Below are 16580 nucleotides of genomic sequence, written 5' to 3'. Positions count from 1 at the left end.
AGATGAAAGAGTGTGTACTTTACAGGTGGTTTGTTAAGCTCACTCACCTGTGTGAGGCACACTCAGAAATGTACAATGTGTTTTAGAGGTATGGAAATAAGGACAACAGGTACAGTTTGACAATTGTTAACAATAAATATTCAATTGATTTAATCATGCACATGTTAAATAGTTGCTTTCATCCAAAGTGACTTAAAAGTGACAACACACACTTAAACAGTCAATAGCTGAGGTTTCTACAATGTTGTTTTTCCAAATTTGTCCTAAGGCAAGAGAGGAAGTTCAGTAGTGCTCATGGAACGGCTCATGGGAACGTTGCGTGAGGAGAACCAGCATTAAAGGCACAGGCCACAAAAACAGCTGCAACGTGTTCAGAGCTGAAAATCCAACATTCTGAATGCTATAATCAATAATCTGATGGATGTTTGAGCTTAGACTTTGGAGACACAAAACACCTTGAAGAAGAGGTAAAATAGCTGCCAGAAGGCCGCCTCACAGCCAGAAGGTCGCTGGTTTGAACCTCGGCTCATTTGGAGTTTCTGTGTGGAGTTTGCATGTTCTCCCCATGTTGGCGTGGGTTTCCTCCGGGTGCTCCGGTTTCCCCCACAGTCCAAACACATGCGGTACAGGTGAATTGGGTAGGCTAAATTGTTCGTAGTGTATGAGTGTGTGTGTGTGTGGATGTTTCCCAGAGATGGGTTGCGGCTGGAAGGGCATCCGCTGCGTAAAAACTTGCTGGATAAGTTGGTGGTTCATTCTGCTGTGGCGACCCCGGATTAATAAAGGGACTAAGCCGACAAGAAAATGAATGAATGAATGAATGAATGAAAGCTGCTGAGTTGACCACTGTGGAGAAATAAAATTATAAATATTAAAAAAATATTAATAATTTGCAACATATAATTGAAACATTTAATCAAGGTTAGTCTTCATTCATTCATTCATTTTCTTTTCAGCTTAGTCCCTTTATTAATCTGGGGTCGCCCAGCATATGTTTTAGGTAGCGTATTCCCTTCCAGCTGCAACCCAGTACTGGGAAACAAATTCGCTTTTTGTAGCTTAAAATAAAACAGACAAATGAGAGTTACACGTTAAATTAGAAATAACAATGTGTTTTAAAGGTATTAACCCCAACCCTCCCCAAAATTCTCCCTCTCTTCTCTGATGAGCTGCTGGGTCACCATGGGCCAACTGTGGGCATCTCTGATAAATGTTGACGGAGAAATGAGGAAAAGAAAAGAAATCAGCTGTAGAATAAGTGTGTTTCCTCTGATGACGCGATGATCAAACGCGCGGCTTCTGTCATCTCTGGACTGTTACAGTGTTTCATTCTAGAAGCTCTGTGTTTGATCTGTGCGCCACCTGCTGCTCAGCTGCAAAAAACTACACCCAAAAGCAGACGTTTCCCTGCGTCACTTCCGTTTCCTAGCGTCACACAGACACATCCCCAACAACCAATAGGATCGCGGTTTACTGCCATCCGACCAATCAGAAACCCCAGTATATTTAAAGGTATTTTAAAAGTGGGACATTTGAAATTAAACAGGTCGCAGTTGCAGGGCAGGATCGCGTCGCCATCTGTAGAAAAGGAAGTATAGTTATTAATATTTTTTCTCGATATTAAACCTCACACGCGGCTCCTCCAGCGGATGGTAAAGCGTTTATAGCACTGAAAGCAAGACATCGTCGAGTTTGTGTGGGTTTGAGCAGGATTTGTCGTGTGGAAACGGCTGACGGAGGTAATGAAGCGCTCTTCACCACTGAAACGCGTCTCAATGTGATTCATTATTCATTCAGTAATTCCTCTAAGATGCTTGTTTTAGTCTATACTCACCTGTTCAGATGGAAACAACAACTTAATAATGCAGTGGGCGTCTAACATTATCACCCTATGACCTTAATGTCTTTTACTAGGATTTTAGTCAAATTTACTTAACGTCATCTTGCATTTCGTTATTTGCTTATTGTGTTTAATCTATGTAACGTTAAATATGTTAACTCAAGATATGGACTCTGGTGCAAGAAGCAAATCAAGCAGAGATCTGAAGATTCATCGACCTGAAAATGAGAAGGTAAAAGCTGATTGTTTTCTCATGTGTATCTGACTGTTCGTTCACTGTTAAAATAGTTCTTCTGCATTCATCTGTGTTGTTGAATCATAAGTAAATATTGTGGTTGAAACCAGATTCATTTATTAAAATTAAAGTAACAAAAACATTTGTGATCATAAATTGTCGTATCATATTTTCATCGTGTTGGTTGAAAGTGTACAAGTCTTTATATTTGAGCGTTATGGATGTGACATTTGCAGTAAAATCTCAACAGAAATTCACAGTGAAAGTATTTGTTAACATTATATTAAAACATCTGTTTATATTTTACAGAACAACTAACCACAGAGTTATAGGAGTAGAAAAACGTCAGTCTCTAAACATTTTATATTTTAAAGGCTGAAAATAAACATGTTATGTATGTGACCAAAACAAGTACTCAAGTTTACAGCCTACAACATACTTTGCAGAAATTCTGTAAATTAAACCGCACAACCCAAAAGAAACAATGCTAATCAGATGATAAGACTTCTCTCCACAGAACAAAAACCATAGATTATTATTATTTTTTGCATTTATGAGGGAAAAGCTTCGTTTTGCATGTGACTGATGTGAAATTGGCACTTGTGCGATTTTTGGTAAATCAAATTTAATAGTCTGAAAACATTAACAGACTTTTTGTTTTTGTTTTTTTAAAGCACTGTTAGGTGCTTGCTTACACAAAAAACGCAAAAACGGTTTTGATATTTTGGTGAATTTTTATATATATATATTTTTTTTTTTTTATGGCAAGGTTGACATTTACATGGAATTTATTTTTTATAAATAATAATATCTTTGAGCAATTCCATGCAAATGACAACCCTGCCATGAAAAAAAAGTTTTCACCAAAATATGAAACAGTGTCTACGTTTATTTTTGTGCAGGCTTGTATTTTACAGTACTTTATAAATAATGTCTCTGTCAATGTTTTTAAACCATTATATTTGATTTACCAAAGTGACGCAAGTGGCAATTTCACATCAGTCACATCCATAACGACACTTTTTCCTCATAAATGCAAAAATGTCAAGTAAAATGAAGTCAATTATTTTTGTTCTAATTATCCTTTTGGTTAGCAAGGGATTACAAAGTATGTTGTAGACTGTAAACTCACATACTTGTTTTTGGTCACATCTGTAACGCATGTTTATTTTCCCCATCTAAAGTACAAAACATGTTTACAGACTGATATTTTTCTGGTCTCATATCTCTGTGGTTAGTTGTTCTGTAAAATATAAACAGATGTTTCAATATAATGTTACCATTTACCTTCTCTGCGAATTTATGTTTAAGGTTTTTACTGCAAATGTCACATCCATAACGCTGGAATTGCTCATTTATAAATATTACATATTTGTTTAACTCTTTAATGTATATTCTGTTTATTTCATATTTTTAAAAACAAAATCAATAAGTTTGTCATCATCTCCTGAAGACAGACATTAGAATGTTATTTAATGTAACTGCAGTTTCTTCATCCAAACTTTTGTCTGGTGCATTTTAAAATGTAATCGTTTACCTACTAACGGCAATATTTGGATATATCTTTAATATGACCGTTAAATAAATTGCATTTAAAGTTGTCTACATTAAGTGCTTAGCAATGCTTATTACTCATTTTGATTTATTAATTTATTATGATTTTACAAACACAAAACAGCAAAGAACAGACAGCAAACTCTTCATATAACAATACTCTGTGCAAAATATAAATTAAAGCATGAAAGCAAAAGCAGGAAAACGGCAACATGGCATATTATACATTTTGTATATCGCCATCACAGATGGTTACGACAAACTCCTTTTAACATGGAAAGGATGGCTTTTATTGTGTGTCACCACACCGCTTCTTGTGTTAGGACACTGTTACTCTGACATTTAATGTAAATATACTGTGTAAGTGACATGTTCAAGATTTTCATGGCTCTACATATGCTGTGGTGTAAATTGCAAAGGGGCTTGCCTTGAAAATAAAGGTGCATTAAAAGGTCCTTGAATCTGTTTTAGTCTTGTTTCTAGTCCAAAATATCTAAAAATTCTTAATCCTAAAAGCATTTTCTTGGCAGGCAAAAATTACAGTCCTGTTTTCAAAAATGATGATTTAAAATGAAGTGAGTTTTTCCTTAAAACAAGCAAAATAATCTGACAATAGAGTAAGAAAAGGCCAAACTGATTATTTTTCTTACCCCATTGGCAGATTATTTAGCTTGTTTTAGGAATAACTCAATTTTGACTCCTTATTTCTGGAAACAAGACTATAATTTGTGCTTGTCTAGAAAATGCTTCTTGATTTAAGAGTTTTTAGATGTTTGGTCTAGAAACCAGACTAAAACTGTAGGCAAGTAAAGCCTTGCAGTGTGCTGTTTCTGAAAGAGTGGAAAGGCTGATCAATATAACAGTCATTAATTATTTCCGCTGGTCTCCTGAAGAGCATCATTGACTCTGTTCCGCTTTTATCTTCTGCAGGTTTCTGCCGCTGGACCCAAAAGAGTTCCTGTAACCCAGAGCGTGCAAAAGCCAGTGTCGAACCCACACACGCGTGTTCTCGGCGCTGCACAGGGACCACAGCGGGTCCAACGTCCTGTTGGGAAAACCTCTTGTCCTGGAGACCAGAACACTCGTCCAGAACAGCACAAACCAGCAGCGCACAGCAAACCACAGCCAAAACCACCGCTGTCAGCGGAGACCAACAAAACTGCAGAACCCAGCAAACAGGATAAACCTCACCGTAAGCACATCGGCTGATCACACTGCTCACAAATGCACACTATACACTTATGCACGATATACTTGCACACTTACTCGCACAAAAGCACAGTATATGAATTTAGTGTCGTCCTTATTGGAACTTGTAACGTTTCTTTTACTAACCAGAAATTCAAACCATTTCCCTGTAAATGACTAAATAGTAGCTGGCGTGAGTAACTATTCTCCATCATGCAGCAGTTTAATCACTATTATAGGAGAATTTTGCTTTCACAAATCCAAAATAAAGTAACCCATCGATAGCTTTGCCCCTTTACACTACTTTGAGTCCATGATGCTTCCAACAGTTAACACTTATCAGTTGAATATGTTTGTCATCTGGGTTTTTAAAGTATGCAGATTCTTTTAATAATAAAAATAATTATTCAGTGTGAATGCACTACTCATCATTACTATTTATACTATAAAATGGCATGGAAAGGTGCACAAGTATGTGATTTGGGACACACCTTGAGTTTGTCAAACTTTATAAGGAAACATTTTAAATGGTAGAACTATGATCAAAGGTAAAGCATTTCATAAACAGTTTTAGATTTTTATTTTGTATTCATTGATGTTCATGTCTTTTTATTATAAACCATTTTTGTATTAAAGAAAAGTAGTATATAAAAAAAATATCTATAAAATTTGATCTTTAGCCAGAGAAGCTGATATATGGCATTATATTCAATATAGCCATATATCAGGGATTCTCAGACTTTTCAGCCCACGACCCCCAAAATTACAATGCCAGTGACTCATGACCCCCAATATCCTCCCAGGTGGTTATAAATACATAAAACTTGCACACCGGCGCACATATACCAATAAGCTTAAGTCTATTCATCTATTCAATTTTGAAGAACGCCACTCTGAGACCATGCTTTGTGTTCAGTTGTGGCCTGTATTTGTTTACTGTACATGAGTGCCGTAAAGATGTCAAAGTTTAAGTCTTAAAATAAATCTGCTGTGTCTTTAACATTACAAAATCACCCCAAGGGTTGCAAAAACTGGAAAGGCATGTTTTTTTAATGTAACTAGTAACTATTTTTTTCCCTCTGTAAGTTATGGCTAAAATATGGTAATTCTAGTCATTTAATAAAATGCATTTTATTTTTGATTTTCAAAGATAAAACTAAATGATTTTGTTTGACTTTTGTTTGTCAGATAGATTTGCTTATTTTAAGTAAGAAATAATATAATAGTTCTTCTTTTTTATTTCAAATTATTTCTTAAAATAAGACAATTTTTTTGGTTTGTCTATAAAATGCTGCTTAATTTTAAGAATTTTTAGATATTAGGACTAGAAACAATACAAACTCTAAGTAAGAGCAGCATATTTTGCAGTGTGAAATATATACATTTTTTTCATGTGGCACTGAAAATGTAAAAGCCCTTATACTCCTTCATCACAGCGCAGAGAATGTCATTATTTCTCCGTTTCTTTTACAGAAACTCCTTCCAGTACTACTTCTACCTCCTCCAACACCAGTGGATCATCGAAGAGTTTAAAGTAAGCTATAAATGCTTGATTGTGATTGGCTGATGATCAATAAGTGTTTAGTTATGACACACAGCTAAACTATTTCCAGCAGGTTTTGAGCGCATTACAGCTTCATATCACTCCACTGAATGATTAGAGTTTTCACAGTAACAACAACAAAAAAAAAATCTTAAATTAATAAAAACAAAAAAAATACAGGCCTTAAAGTCTTGTATTCACTGAAATAATGTGCTGTAGCTCTTAAATCAATTTAAACGGGGCCATAATTGGGCTGACACAATCCATGTTGATGGATTACCTCTATTTACTAGTGTAATCTAAATATCATAGTTAAAATGGCATCAAAAGTTCCTCACGTGTTTATACACTGACCTGGACAAACTGTTATCAATACATTTAGTTGAATATACTTTTTTAAAACTTTAAAAAGTCTGTGCATACAATTATATTTAACTTATTTTGACACATTATTCCAAATATGTGGTGAAAAAGTACTTGTTGTTGTTGTTTTTTTTCTAACTGGTAAAAATCTTTTCCATTGACCCAACCAGGCCACCCTGTGTCAATCACAATTGTTTTGTAAGGTCTTTAACTTAACATGAGACCTGCAGAAACCCTGATATATGGTTCTTCATCTGATAAAGCTCGAGGAATAGTTGTGACAGTCGTTTGCTTTTTGTCTCGTCTTCAGAAAAGCCTGGACTTTGGAAAATTTCGACATTGGCCGCGCTCTGGGCAAGGGGAAGTTTGGCAGCGTGTATCTGGCCAGAGAACAGCAGACCAAGTTTATTCTGGCGCTCAAAGTTCTGTTCAAGAAGCAGCTGGAGAAAGCAGGAGTGGAGCATCAGCTGCGCAGAGAGGTGGAGATACAGTCACATCTCAGGTAGGAGGACTTCTGCTGTTTGCAGAGGGGTGTTTTAAAGGGTTAGTTCACCAAAACATTCTCATTACTCAATCCCAAGCTAAAGGGAGCTCTGCTGAAATGCACGCAAGACATTGGAGACACATTTTATATCTTGTGAAAGGGGCAGAATAGATCTATTTCAAGATGTTTTCATCCTCCAGTGGCACAAGATTTAATACCTGAAGATATTTTGTAAAAGCATTTCACCCTAGTGTGTTGGATTAGAGTGTGTCTGCTTTAATTCTGTGAGAAACTCATTCAGTTAATTATTTTTAGGTGACTTTTTTTTTTTTTTTTAACCCTTGTGTGCTGTTGGGCTGTCTTCATCCACTCTGGGGTGATTTCAAGGCTTAATTAGGCCACAACTTTTTCTGTGTTTCAGCAAATTGAATGATTTTTGGTGACTAATCTTATTTTGACACACATTTTGTGAATTTTTTTTAGAGATGTTTAAAATTGTGATGTTTTCTTTAAAACAAGCTGAATAATCTGCCCGTGGGGCAAGTAAATATTCTTATTCTAAACCAAAACAAGATTATTCAGCTTAACTCCCTGCTATATTATTTTCTTTGTTTTTTTATTTATTTTTTTTATAAATGTTTTGTTCTTTTTTAATAATATTTTTTGGGGGAGTTTCACCTTCATTGATAGGACAGTGGAGATATAGAGACAGGAAAGTGTGGGGAGCAGAGATGGGGGAAGGATCAGCAAAGGACCTTGAGACGGGAACTCTGGTCGCTGCGAGCAGCTCGGTGCTATGTGTCCACACACTAACCACTAGGCTATTGGCGCCGACTTATTTACTTTGTTTTAATATTAATTTATTTCTGAACACTAGTATCTTGAAGAATATCTAGTCAAATATTATGTGCTGTCATCACGGCAAAGATAAAATAAATCAGTTATAAGAGATGTCATTAATGTGTTTTTAGAAATGTGCTGAAAAAAAAAATCATCTCCCTTAAACAGAAATTGGGGAAAAAATTTAAAAGAATTAAGTCAACAGGAAGGCTATCAATTCATACAGACTTCATCTGTATAGTGCAGAAAAACTTAATCTAGCAGTATCTGGTTTTCCAGTATGGTGCAGCCCTAGTCAAAGCGTTCAGTGTCTTCATGCATGAGGAAAGTGAGACTTGTATGTGAGGAAGTGAATGGACTGTTTCCTCTTCCTCTTTCAGACATCCCAATATCCTGCGTTTGTATGGTTATTTCCACGACGCGGCCCGTGTTTACCTCATCCTAGAGTTTGCTCCTAAAGGAGAGCTGTATGGAGAACTGCAGCGCTGCGGGACGTTCGATGACCAGAGAAGCGCCACGGTGAGGAGATGATGATGATGATGATGATGATGATCAGGGTATCTGCAGAGTCTTGCATTAAAAAAAACAACAACATTTTTACACTGCAAAGATGCATTTCTTAAAATTTCTTGTCCTGATTTCTAAATTCTTAAATCAAGAAGTGTTTTCTAGACGAGCAAAATATTTTGTATTTTGAGAATTGAGTTAATAGTTTTTTTCTTAAAGATGCAGTAGATGATCTTCCACAATGCTTAGCATAAATCTCTGAATCACAGTCCCTCCCCTGCCATCTAGAGCCATGCCTCCTGAAGCACGAGCACAGCAAAAGAGCCCTATCTCATGTGTTAAAAGTGACTAGTGCTTGTGTTAAAACTGACATGCTATTTCAGAGTGAATATTTACAAATGCATGGTAAACAATATAGGGAGAGACTAGGCGGAATAGCGCTATTTACTTGTATTTGTTGTTAAATTAATTAAAATCTACTTTATCAATGCTGTAAAAAGTCCCTTATAACACTGAAAGTAGTCTTATCAATCTTTCATTGGAGGATTTTAGTGTCTGAACAACACTTCTGTGCAGATATAACCCATTTGTAACAACAACATCTAACGGTACATCAGCTTTGCGTGAAGCTAAAACAGTTTTAAAACAGAACATTACCTGTCTAAGAAATCCTTCAGCCATTTTCATCCTTTCTCCAGCGTGCAAAAGTCACTCCAATATTGATTCAGGTTTTTAAAGTGTTGATTCAGCAGGTTTTTACCGATCGCTCGCACATGCTCTCTCTCCGTCTCTCGTGAACGCGCAGCACAAAGTGTGGAAAGCAGAGCTGCGTGCAAACGGCTGTGCTGTAGTTTAAATGTGCATTTGCTGACAGACAGATTGAGTTACTTATCGGAATTATGGGAGATGTCGGCCCCACTATTTAAGTAGATGAACATTTTTTAGTTTTATACCTTACCCAAAATATAAAAATACATATAAACACATTTAGATCATTTACTGTAATCATTACTATTAGACTGTGAAGAGACTTTCAACCAGCACAACAACACATGCGTCTGAAGACAATCACCTACTGCAGCTTTAAAACAAGTGAAATAATCTGCCAATGGGGTGAGCTTTTATTTTGATAGAAGATTATTTTTCTTACCCCTTATTTCTTAAAATAAGACTATTTTAGCATTGTAAACACTTCTATAGAGCTCACACTACAGGTGGACTATTGAAAGAAATTGCCGATGAGCAATATAACAAATATCATGAATAAGTCATCTCATATCCTAATAAAGGTATAAATTAGTTATTATTGTGTATACACAGAATATTGACCACAGGAAAATTACTTGTTTTTAAAGTAATTTAGTTAAAGGATGTACTCAAATGTGCTCATTCATATGCATTTTTTAACATTTAGATTTTCAAAGGAAGATATAAAATATAAAATAAATATGCCATCAAATACTTTTTAAAACTAATAGCTGCATGTGCTCAAAATATTGCCAAGTAAAAAGATTTAGCTCATCTAATGGATTAAATATTGAATAAGTATTCTAACATTTTAATTGGGTAGGCTAAATTGTCTGTAGTGAATGAGTGTATGGATGTTTCCCAGAGATGGGTTGCAGCTGGAAGGGAATCCCCTGCGTAAAACATGCTATATAAGTTGGCGATTCATTCTGCTGTGGTGACCCCTAATTAATAAAGAAAAAGTAAATGAATGAATGAATTCTAACGTTTACAAAATAAACAGAGTAATATGAAATAGACATCATCCATATAATATATATGGTCATGTTGCACATCCCTATTGCCAATAAGATCTCAATAACGGTGGTAATAATAGCAATGTATATATTGTGTGTCTGCAGTATATAATGGAGTTGGCGGATGCTCTGAGATACTGCCACTCGAAGGCTGTGATCCACAGAGATATTAAACCTGAAAACCTGCTGCTGGGAGCCAATGGAGAGCTGAAGATTGCAGATTTTGGCTGGTCCGTCCACACGCCCTCCTCCAGGTGAGTCTGTTTTATTTCCATAAGTTTATGAAAGATTTCTGCCCAAATCTGAGTGCATGTGCGGTTTTGCCATTGTGCATGTCTGAGTATTAGTTTCATTAACCCTTAACTGTTTACTTCACTGCTTTGCAATTAAATCCTAATCTAATCATGCCAAACTCTATATCTTTGGAAAGTCTGAGTCTTCTGAATGCATGTTTTAGAGTTGTTTTTTTTATGTAGGAGGAATAATAGATTGCAGTGCACTTAATGCACTTTTCAACCTGTGGGACCATTTTCGGGTTGGTTTTTAAACACTAATATTATAGTCTATAAGCTATCATGACGAACTCTGCACACTTTGAAAGCCTCATTCCTAGTTTTTATATCTGGTGGCTGATTTTTCTTGGGTATTGCTGAGCATCAGTTATTTATTCAATTGCGGCAAGGATATTCATCAGAGTTGTAAAGCATTACTCTGCTACAGCAATCCACATTAAATAGTTTTAGGATTTTATCAGAGACTAAATTCTAATCAAAAATCACCATACTGCTTAGAAATTTGATGCCTATTTTACAAACATTATCAAAAGTGTAAAAAAATCTTGATTGCTCTGAACATGCACAGAGATTGAAGACACCCTCTAACGGTCTCCAATGGGTCTGGAACTGTATAGACCAGTGGCGCCTGCAGCTGTACGGCTGTGCGCACCTACCATGAGAGGGCTGGAATTATTGCCGCTTTTTATTTATTTGTGACATAATTTAAATCGATTATTAAACAGCATACACTACAGCTGCCTGCTTTTTGGCAAATCGCTGCAGCGCTGCATTTGGTTGCACAAAAACTCGCTCTGATCCGGTAGAGAACTTAACCAACAGCTGACGTTACATGCACTGCTGAAAGACTTTTTTTCTGCTGTGCATCGAATAAAGACACGCTTAACATCATCGATGTCCACAAAACATTCTATATCCATGAAACACGAACCATGCAAACTCTGAACGAAGAAATAACTGCACTTCAGTCAAGCCAGATGGCTTGTTTTGTGATTTAATAATGTTGTACGAGTTAAATTATAGCTTATATAGGCTATGCACCAATAAACAAGTCAAATTAATGAACAAATAAAATAAATATGGGTCATGTCGGTATTGTTTTTACTCAAATAAATAAATAAAAAATAATAAAATGCTTTATAAAAATGAAAAGCAATTTTCACAATTTTTTATGATTCATTAATATATGATGGACATTTATGGGGCTATGTATCATGTTTTTTTTTCTCTGTGATCTTTAATACATACTGGGTAGCTACGCAAAATATTTTCTTAAATGTCAAGCAGTAATTTGTCTATAGCTTTAATAATGAAGGCAATAAAATATTAAAAATGATAAAAATACAAAGATAAAAGATAAGAATTTAGCTAAATTCTAAAACAATATTCGTTTTTATTTCACTTGATGTATTCGTTATTTAATGTATGAACACTGAAATAACAGCCATCGGAAGGGGGCGGGGCGGTGCTGGATTTGAGCGTGCCTTGGAATAAAATCCTGCAGGCGCCACTGCTTTAGACAAACTAAATCTAGCTGAAAAATGCAGTCATTGTGTTATTTTTTTTGTAAACTTACACGCGTAACTTTTGCCTCATTTAACATTTTAAAACCTTTTTTACTTTAGCTACAATCCATCAAGTGTCTTCATTAAAATGAGGTTAAGATTAAATCTGTGCACTAAAGTGTAGAAGATTGGTGTTAATTTAAAGTAACACTATTCACCTAATAATGACAATTCTGTCATAATTTTCCCACCCTTCACTTGATTTAAAATTTGAGTTTCTTTCGTCTGTTCGACACAAAAGAAAATATATATTTAGAAACCTTTAACCATTGATTTGCATAGTGTTTGTTTTTCCCATATGGAAGTCAATGGTTATCATTTTTTAGCTTTTTAAAATATATATATTTTAGTGTTCAAGAGGAAAGAAACTTAAAGTTTGGAATCACTGAAGGGTGAGTAAACTGAGAATTAAAATTTTTGGATGAACTATCATCTATTAAGCCTGTCATTTGTATGTTAAAAACAAATGTAGTTGACAGATAAGCTGATTAAAGATCACTCAAAAATGAAAACTGATAGTTAATTTGCTCATCCTCCACCCATTATAATGTGCTCTTTAAAACTAAAACAACACTAACATGCATTCTCCCTGAATTAATGTCACTGATTGCACTGTATTTATCTGTGTCTGACAGGAGGTCGACGCTGTGCGGCACACTGGACTATCTTCCTCCAGAGATGATTGAAGGTAAAACACACGATGAGAAGGTAGATCTCTGGAGTCTTGGAGTGCTCTGCTATGAGTTTCTGGTTGGCAGGCCACCTTTTGAAACAAAGAGTCATGAAGAGACGTACCGCAAGATTTCTAGAGTAAGTAATGTATTCAGAGACCCAGTAACTTTATACTGATCGAAGGTAGAGTTATTAGAAAATGTCCTACTTATGAACTCACCCACAGCTCATCTAAGATGTAGGTTGATAAACACTTTATTTTTATTTTTTTAAATCTTGTATTCTACGCCATTTTGTAGCATAAATAGTGTAATTAGTGCGTTCACACTGAAAACTCTAATAATAAGTGCACTTTAATTACCCGGATGCTGCACTTATTCAGCCAGTAAACAGAAGTGTGGACTGTTGGACACTTCACACACTCAACGGCTGCAGCTTTGCTTCGGTAGCGGAAGGGGCGGAGCTATACAGCGCTCATGTTGGATAACTTGTATTTTGGATTGTGAAGATAAGATTCTCCTACAAGAGAGATTATAGCGCCTCCTGATGGTGAATGTGGTTATACCCATGACAGGTATAATTTGGTAGTTTGCTCATTTATTTCACCAATATGGCAACCGTCAAACCTCATCTGGTAAACAGTTTAAATTTCCACTTTGTAGAAACCAAATCAGTGTTCCATTTGGGACGACACTACATGCATATACTATACTGTTGAGTGCATGAGTGTATGATGTATCATTTGGGACGCAGCTTTTGATTAGGGTTGGAGCTAAACTCTCCAGGACAACGGCCCTCCAGAACCGAGTTTGGACACATCTGGGGCCTGTTTCAGAAAGCAGGTTAAGTTAAAACTCAGAGTAGTTTAACCCTGAAATGAGAGAAACTCTGGGTTTTCCGTTTCAAAATGGCAGGTTTGTTAAACTCGAGAAATCGGGGTAAGTCAAGCCTGTTTCTAAAAGAGAGTTAACTTTAACTCCGAGTCAGTTACCGTGGTAACTTACTCTGTAAATCTAACCTGGTCCGGAGCAGGTTTATTCTCTAAACTCAGAGTTTCTGTCGGTCTCCTCCCCTTTTTAAAGATGAAGCGGTATTTCTCGCATTAGTCTTACATTTCCACACACCTATTTTAGAGCTCATTTTGGAGATGTGCATAAAAAAGATTGATGGAAACATAACTTTTGAAAATACGCATAATATAACATGTGCATAACTGAGTAGGTTAAACTTTTATTTGATAAGATGCACATAAACTACGAAGTGCACTTAACAAATTACAGTATGTACATTAAAAAAATGGTTTGTTAGAGATGAGGATAAAAATGTGTGTGAAAGGACAAACCAGCAGACTGAGCACACTGCAGAACATCTTAAATGTTGTTTTAGTCATTTTAAAATGCCTGAACTGTTTCAGTATTAGTGTATATTATTAATGACCTCCGAGCGTCTGGAGCGTGTCAAGATCTGCGCGTCTGGCTTCAAACGCCCCCACGTGTTCATTGTGTGTCAATTGTCTTCTGAGGCTCAGGTACATTAATTAAATAAAAAATCATTGACGCAGCTTCTTCTACCGCAGTAAATTCTGTTTTTACAGTTGATATTTGGCGCAAGTTAATCAGGAAGTGACGATTGTGTTCTCTTCGACTCTTTGGATAAAAATGCTGCTTTATTTTATTCCAGTGTTGCACAAATTTATGTAATTTTGATGGAAACACAGCTATTGCCTACATTTTTGTCACGCACGAGGCTTGTCCTTTTTTTTTCATAAATAATTAACCTTCGACATGTACTGTTAGAGATTAATGGGATTATTATTCTGTCTAAAAATAATTGTATTACTGCTTACCTTCTTAATGTTATATCAACCTCTATCACTTGATCAATAAAAAGGCAGACACACAACAAGTGCGCTGTTAAATCTATTAAAACTGATAAAAGTGTATAAAAGTTTAGAAAAAAGTATAAACGTCACGCATTACATTACTTATTTTATTATACTTAAATGTTTAAATACTTAAAATTAAAAATTACGCATTAACTTGAGCAGCTGTTTTCCCACGCTGTCTCTGTTTCACTGATGGTTGCTTATTAAATATATACACTCATATTTGCTATAACTTTGAATGAGCAGATCAAGTTCAGCTGGAGAAAGAAATGCTGATCTCTTTCTTTAAGATGTTGCCATAGTCACTGGTAATGTCTGCGCTCCATTGATAATGCCTTTTTATAGTCACGGTGTGCGCGCTTAACTCTGAGTTGGTCTACTCAAAGTTGATTGACCCAACTCAGATCAGCTGTTCTGAAACCGAAAACTCTGAGTTGATTTACCGAGAGATAAAAAACTCTGAGTTCAAGTTTAAACTCTGAGTTGTTTAAACCTCCTTACTGAAACAGGCCCCTGCTCTAAAAGGTTTTTGAAGAGGAATTAAATTTTATTTATTTTTTTTTTTTTAATTAAGTTTCCCTGAGTGTTAGACCGACGGTGCTTAAGGATATATCTGCACAACAGAACTAAAATTTGAACTGTTTTTCCTTTAATTTTAAAGCTTCACATACACATAATGCTTTCAAAACAATCCATGTTTTCACATCCACAACAATGCCGTTTCAAATTTATTTTCAGTCCTCAAACTGCTGTTGTGTTTTAAACTAATTTGCAAAAAGCGAACCCTCTTTTTCTTTGTTGGGCTGAAATTAATGTAAGCTGCCTGTTAGACTATTTTCTGTTGAAATATCTTTATTTAAATGTATTTTTTTTCCTTTTAGACTTTGAACTTTTACTTTTTTTTTTTTTTTTTTTTTTCCTTTTCATTCATTGATTTTAATCGGGTATTTTTATATCCTCAAAGCACATCGTCACCATATCTCTTGTTTGTTTTTAGGTTGAGTTTACTTATCCAGCTCATGTGAGCAATGGCAGCAGAGACCTGATCAATCGACTACTCAAGCACAACCCAATGCACAGACTCCCCATCCAGGGAGTAATGGAGCACTCGTGGGTTGTGGAAAACTCCACCAAGAAACCAACCACTTACACCGCCACCGCCAACAACTGAGGCCTGCTGGGATTACACTGAAACCTTCTCCACGCATGTGACTATTGGACTAATATGGCAATAAGTGTTGATGGTCTGTGCTGCCACGCTTTCACATAACTTTATGATTTGTCTGTTGTTTTTACATGTTGTGCTGTTTATGTGCTTCAGTTTGCAAGTATTTGTAAATATGTAATTAAGACAATTTGTAAAGTTGTATCCATTACTTGAAACAAATGTCATTTCTTTTATTGTAATGGCTTTTAAGAATTTGAATAAGAAACTTAATGTATTTTGTCTGTTTGGAAATAAATTCATTTTAAGAGTTTTCCAATTTACTTTTAAAAACATCTTCCAATCAAGTGACACGGTGGGTCAGTGGTTAGCACTGTCCTCTCCCAGCAAGAAGGTCACTGGTTTGAGTCCCACTGGAGCTTGCATGTTCCGGACCTCCAGTTTCCCCCACAGTCCAATCACGGGGGAATTTAAGAACTGGTTCTCAGCATTTATGTGTACACCCTTCACAAATCTATCTTCAGTTCATATGTTTAATAGGAAACTCTACAATACAATTGTGCATGCATATTAGATTAGTCAGTACTGAAGTCAAATCTGGAGCTTATAAACCAAAATAACTTTAATGGGCCAAAAACTAGTAAAGCCAATTTTGTTATAGAAAAATATTAAATATAAATTTA

The 16580-nt window shown here is 35.7% G+C and overlaps 1 protein-coding gene across 1 annotated transcript; it reads left to right on the top strand.

Moving 5' to 3' along the window:
• The first annotated feature begins 1534 nt into the window (after positions 1 to 1534).
• aurka (aurora kinase A) lies at positions 1535 to 16208 on the top strand. Its single transcript, NM_001003640.2, is given in 9 exon segments — positions 1535 to 1739; positions 2005 to 2072; positions 4560 to 4821; positions 6291 to 6351; positions 7034 to 7225; positions 8428 to 8566; positions 10423 to 10571; positions 12811 to 12985; positions 15730 to 16208. Coding segments are annotated over 8 exon segments (1218 nt in total). The 5' UTR covers positions 1535 to 1739; positions 2005 to 2006; the 3' UTR covers positions 15904 to 16208.
• The last annotated feature ends 372 nt before the right edge of the window (positions 16209 to 16580 follow it).

The sequence above is a fragment of the Danio rerio genome, chromosome 6, assembly GCF_049306965.1.
Source record: "Danio rerio strain Tuebingen ecotype United States chromosome 6, GRCz12tu, whole genome shotgun sequence".
Classification (NCBI taxonomy): domain Eukaryota; kingdom Metazoa; phylum Chordata; class Actinopteri; order Cypriniformes; family Danionidae; genus Danio; species Danio rerio.
Note: the sequence above shows the minus strand (reverse complement) of the source record. Positions and strands in the feature narration are given on the sequence as shown.